Below are 6,247 nucleotides of genomic sequence, written 5' to 3'. Positions count from 1 at the left end.
AGAAAAACAAAAGATATTTACAGTAGCATAAAAAATGCAAACTATCTAGGAAAAAAAGCTTTAAAAAAATCCACTGTGTGAAAAAGTACAAAACTTAACTGAAGATAATAAAGACCAAAATAGATAATATCATGTTCAAGGACTGGAGGGCTCTGTATGATAAAATGTACTTTTTCCCCAAAGTGATCTTATAGATTCAATGAGATTCTAATAAAAATTCACAAAAGTTTTCATGAAACTTAACAAGCTTATTCTAAAACTTTTATGAAAAGTATAAAGGTTACAAATAACCATGACAATCCTTAAGAACAAAGCCATGTATGAGGTATTCAGAAGATAATACAGAACAACAGCTTTAAGATACTTTTCTCCATTATGATGTCAAAAATTAATAATAAAAATAATACATAAAGGAAAAAAGATTAACTAAACACATTAATTTTTATTCATCAAAAAGTACCATCAAGAATGGGAAAGGACAAGCCACATCCCAGGGAAGATATTTGCAAACATTTAACCAGTAAGAATTGGTACTCAGAATATTTGAAAAATTCCTATGAATTTAAAATAATGGCAAAAAGACTGGAAATGAAAATTATAACTACGATTCATGCCTAAAGCCCACTAGATTAGCAAGAATTAAAAAGTCTGACATAATTAAGTATTGCCAGGGATGCAAAGTGAATCTCTTACAGGGCTGGAAGTGGTCCACTTTGGGAAGTAAGTTGAATATACACACACTGGTGACTTAGCATCATTACTCCTACAGAAGTTCTCAAATGCTTGTAAGAGACACGCACAGCAATATTCATGGCAACATTGCTTGTGACAGCAAAAGCAAATAAGGAAACAAACAACAAAAAAACTGAGTGATCCAAATATCTGTAAAGAGCAGAAAGAATATTGCAGTATATTCATTTAGTGGAATACTAATCAGTAATTAAAATGAATTAATTTTGAGATTAACGTGAGTGAACAACAAAAAAAAACCACGGTTAGAGAATATATGATGAAATAATACACATATTAATTCAAAACAGACAAAATAGTCTATTGTGTAGATATACATACATGGTTGGGAAAACAGTGAGGAAAAATAAGTGAAAAATTGTCACAAAAATCATCAGGATAGTGACTAATATGGACAGAGTGAAGGTATGTGATTAAGAAAGTGCACACAGAGACCTTTCACCAACGAAGTTCAAGCTTCTACTCTGAATAGCTGCTACACTGGTGTTGGCGTCACTGTTCTTTACAGCACACAATTACATGTCATGCAATTTTCTGTATTTGATACTTTTCAACAGAAAGAAATTAGCTTATCACATTTTCATTTAACTTTTGGTAATAAAATACTTTATTGGTACCTCTTACTATCAAAAACATAGTAATGTTTCCATCGCTTAGCTTCCATCTTTAAATTAAAAGCTTGTTTTATAAAAAAAGAAAAAATTCATTTGGTTCTGTCAAAAAACAAGCTACAACTCACTTCTGTAAATAATTAGGTTCTCTCACTTTAAATATCTTAATTCACTGGTCTTTACAATAAATAACTGTATATAAAAGGAGACAATGACCTGAACAATTTTGCAGAGAACATTTTACACATCTTAAAAAACCAAGCCTAAATGCTATCCCAACTTAATACTTAAGAGAATATTCAGTAAGAGTTATTGTAAAATTGAATTCATGTAGCACCAAGAAGTTTGGGACTTATAATATTTCAGATGATATGATATATGCAGCAAAAAGAATAATGATTTGTCTTCCATGAATTTTCAGGGTTTTATATACAATAGAAAGAATTCCATATAGGTCCCTTTTAAAAGCCAAAAGTTCAAAAATCTATGCATGCCTTTCACCACATCTCCAGTTTGTGGATATAGCGATTGACCCTATGGCAAAAGATCCATGTGTGATAAACAGCACAGTACAGTCCTATCTGAATATAACTGCTTACTCATCTTGTCTCATTAATATAATTTATACCTCAATTAAAATATCATTCTATCTGCAAGTTATATATTTCCCTAAAATACTCTATAATTCAGATTTCCATTTAGACAATGTTCTGCTCTGCCCCTTTCCTTGAATCAGTATGATCTTATGGCATACCTCACTAAATTGTTTGGTTTTCTCCTCTCAGTGAAACTTCCCCTCAACTCAAAGTATTATAATAATGTAAATACAGATGTAGCATAATTAACATGTAAGACAAGAAGGGTAATACAAACATATGGATCCATGCTAAATGAGACAACACAAAGCAAAAAACACACAACACTATGCTATGTTCATCTATTCTGAACCACAGGGCCCTGCTAGAGCCCTGGCTCATGTAAACTGATGTTCCCAGACACCCCTAGTGTCCTGGACTCCAGCATAATTAACTGTTACGTTTAAGGTGTTTCCTTATTTATTTGTTTGTTCAGAACAGCCTATAGCAACTCTGAATCCTAATCCTGAACACGATGATAAATTAGTAACACATTATAGTTTTAATCAAGTCATAGATTCTATCCGTAGTATTTTCTATTATTACACATTTGTTTAAAAATAGACATTCAGGGGGCTAGGCAAAGCTGAGGAATTTTTATCTCTGCCTCCTCTTCATTAGTTGGGAATTTTAGATATGTCATTTAGTTATCCTTCGCTTCAGTGAAAAAGGATTTTTTAAGCAAATGACCAAAGATCTTCACTTAAAACCAAGCAGGTTGACTCAGTGGTCAGCAGGTGAAGAACCCTTGCTGACACACTCCATCCATAACACTCCATCTTCTCTAAAGGAACAGGATGCTCCAACCTACCTTGAGCACAACACATTCCACCCCTCAGCCCAGATGCAACCAGGATACACATCAGCACATGAAGCCAGGCAGAAATTAACTCAAGACTACTCTTAGAACAAATACCAGATTTTGATTTGTCAATGATCCATAGTGAGGTATGCTCAGAAAAAGAGACTGTGCATTGCAACGCTGCTTTTTCTTCTCACACCAAGTTAAACTGCTGAAGTAACATCAGCAAGAACACAAAAGCATGTCTTCCTGAAAGAGGCACTGCATCTGGAATTGGAATTAAGGCTAAACAAATAGTGCTGGTTTGTGGTTCAGATGAATGTGTCAACGATCACATTAACCCACAGCTTCGCTATTTGTCCTGTATGCCTGTTTGTGAAGATGCGTCTCTATCTCCTCCCTGAAGACCAGCATTCCCAGGTGCGAGTGTGAGGCCTCATTCATGGCTTTGGACTGGATGCACATGCGGTACTGCTCAGGGGTCAACTCATCAGCACAGCGCTTCTCATGCCAGAGGTGGAAAAGACCAGGAACCGGAGTCCGAATCACAATCAGGTCACTGTGTAAGTATTTTCGATACAGATGAACATCTTCTCCACCCCAACCTTTTACTTCCATGTCAAATCCACCTGCAGGATCAAAACTCATACTATTAAATAGCTGCCTGGCAGAGCACAGTCAAACCTGATAAAGATTTAAACATTCTACTTCAGATGAGATGACATGTACAATCTAAAGACACCTGAAGTAGAGGACTGACATCTTGGCTTAGAAATACAGTTATCAGCTGATAGCTGGAAGGTCAAGGGTATGTTGTTGAGTATCAAAATAAGATTAAATATTTGAGAATACTTTGCCAACTTCAGTTTTATAGAAAATGTCTAGAAAGTCAAATAAAGGAGAAGGAAACCTAAATCACCCATAATATCACCACCATTAATGTTTTATGGTGTTTTCCTACTATCCTTTGAGATCCAAGTTTTTCTGGGTCACAGAAAATTTTCCAGAGTGGAAAACAGAAGAAATGGGCCGAGTGGGACACATAAAATTGAGAATGGACACACAGATGATTTAAAGCCACATTAGTGGGTGAAATTACTAATCAAGTTTACAAGGAAAACAGGGCCCAGGTCTAACTGCTAAGAAATGCCAAATATCTAGAGGGCAAACAGGCAGAGAAAGTCAGCAAAAGAGACTGAGGCAGCCTCAGAGGAAGGAGAGAATTCTGGAGAAAGTGTCAGTCAAGTGAGGAAAGCATCCTGAAGAAATGGTCATGTGCTGCTCAATTAAAGAGAATCAAGTAGACTTGGCAACGTTAAATGTCACTTACAGCCTTACCTAGAGCACAGGAGATCAAGTTCACACTATTTTTAAGTTGGTTTAGGCTGAACTAACTTTAAAGAAGCATGGAGAATACAAACTATTTTGAGTTTTTTTTTGAAGAGCTAGAAAAGATTCTGAAAGATGGAGAAAAAATTAATTCTTCAATTAAAATCTAGGTTTCCAAATGATGTCTTTTTATCAAATAATTCTATGTCACTTAATTTCATACTTACAGGATGACAAGAATCCTGAGATCTCTGAAAAGTATTATTTTAAATAATCACAGCTTTAATAAATGCTATGTTTGGTATATCTTGGCTTTTCTTACTTGTAGATATGAATAAGTTCCTCAAATATTAGAGATGGTGTAGACAGTGAAAATAAATAGAGGACTTCCCATTTCTGTCCAGCATGTAGACAGACCTTCACTCCATCCTTCCAACAAATAAAAAGTTGAACAAACTGAAAACTCAACTCTTCTCAGATCCCTCAGAGAAATAAAGTCACAGGGCAAACTGCTCTTCCCTAATCTGAAGAGATAGATAGGTGTGTAAGACAGAATCACAACTATTACTGTTAGAGAAGAAACAGACTAGAAGAAATCTCCAGGGGAACCAGTACAGGGGTAGGAAAGTTTGAACTGATGAACTGCCAGAGGCTCAGTGGAAAAATCTAAGAGTTGAAAACGCCAGAGGGGCCCATACACTTTTGTGAGTTTTATCTCTAGGTTTACCAGGTTCTCATGGTGAAGACTGCAGAAAAATCCTGCAGTGCTTTCAGGAAGGGGAAAGTAACCATTCTGAAATATGCCAGGGTGTTTTTTGTTCTTAACAAGGTCTACCCTCAGGAAAAACTATCCTGCCAGAGCCTAACCTATCTGGGGGAAAGGATATAGTCAACTAGTCCACTCTAGCCATCCTGTCCTACCTAAGATTGGGGGCAGTGTCTGAAAAATGACTGCAAAATTCATGGTCCAGACTCACAGGATCGCTAAAGAAAGGACTGAGACCTTATCATAGGACTATAGAACACTTTCTCTTCTCCCACGCCTTACCATCACATCACTGAAGGCCTATTTACCTCAGTCTTCTTTACCCAGTACATCATGTTCAGCTATGAAAAAAAAAATTAGGCAAACTGAAGGTCAAAAAATATTGAAGAGAAAGAGCATCAGAACCAAACTCAGATATGGCAGGGATGTTGGAACTAAAGGACTGTGAATTTAAAACAACTATGATTAATACACTAAGGGCTGTAATGGAAAAAGACAATATGCAAGAACTGATGGGCAATGAAGCAGAGATAGAGTCTAAGAATGAATCAAAAGAAATGTTAAAGATAAAAAACAGTAACGAAATGAAGAATGCCTTTGCAGGGCTCACTAGGAGACTGCACTTGACTGAGGAAAGATCTCTAAACTTGAGGACACATGAATAGAAACTTCTAAGACTGAAAAGCAAAGAGAAAGAAGACTGGAGGTGGGGGAAAAAAGAAAAGAACAGAACAGAAATACCCAAGAACTATGGGACAACTACCCAAGGTATAACGTGTGTATAATGGGACAGCCAGAAGGAAAGAGGGAAAGGAATACAAGCTCCAAATGAAAGAGGCGAAATTGCAAACAAGTGCTGCTGAGGGGCGGGGGCTCCCTGTCTCCCTCAGCCCACATTCACAGGACAGAGGCTCTCCACGAGGGAGAGGGACTTGGTGATGGACAGGGAGGCCTGGCATGCTGCAGTCCATAGGGTCGCAAAGAGTTGGACATGACAGAGCGACTAAACTGAACTGAAGAGGGAGACGGGCCCTTCGGCTCCCACCTAATATTCTGATCAGAAGGCAGGGGTGTTCCTCTCAGAGAACTGTGCCACCATCTCCACCCCCAGGTCTCAAGCAGAGACTCAGAGCTTTTTAGGGGAAGAGGGAGTCCATAAGGACAAATACTCCAGAGCTCTTCCCAAAGGAATTGACTTTATCTGAAAGAAAGTGTACAGAAATTAAGGCCTAAAGGGGCTCCTGTAAATATTGGAGATTTGGTGATGAACAATTAAGAGGTGGCTGGTAGCCCATTAGAACAAGCTAAAATGTAGGCCACCCAGTTTACCAGAGAGGAAGGAAGAGAAACAGCT

General features: G+C 37.3%; 1 protein-coding gene across 5 annotated transcripts in view; it reads right to left on the bottom strand.

Moving 5' to 3' along the window:
• Positions 1-227: 227 nt before the first annotated feature.
• The window catches only part of CSGALNACT2 (chondroitin sulfate N-acetylgalactosaminyltransferase 2), a 59,777-nt gene continuing 53,757 nt past the window's right edge, over positions 228-6,247 (bottom strand). For 4 of the 5 annotated variants that reach the window (XM_055589424.1, XM_055589419.1, XM_055589436.1 and 1 more), the window contains one exon: positions 228-3,427. In XM_055589424.1, coding sequence (XP_055445399.1) covers positions 3,135-3,427 — 293 coding nt within the window. In that variant the 3' untranslated portion in view covers positions 228-3,134. The remainder of the gene's footprint in view (positions 3,428-6,247) is intronic. The other variant, XM_055589438.1, reaches the window with a different exon arrangement.

The sequence above is a fragment of the Bubalus kerabau genome, chromosome 1 (assembly GCF_029407905.1).
Source record: "Bubalus kerabau isolate K-KA32 ecotype Philippines breed swamp buffalo chromosome 1, PCC_UOA_SB_1v2, whole genome shotgun sequence".
In the NCBI taxonomy this organism is placed as follows: Eukaryota; Metazoa; Chordata; class Mammalia; order Artiodactyla; family Bovidae; genus Bubalus; species Bubalus kerabau.
The sequence above is the reverse complement of the archived record's forward strand: the minus strand, read 5'-3'. Positions and strand labels throughout refer to the sequence as shown.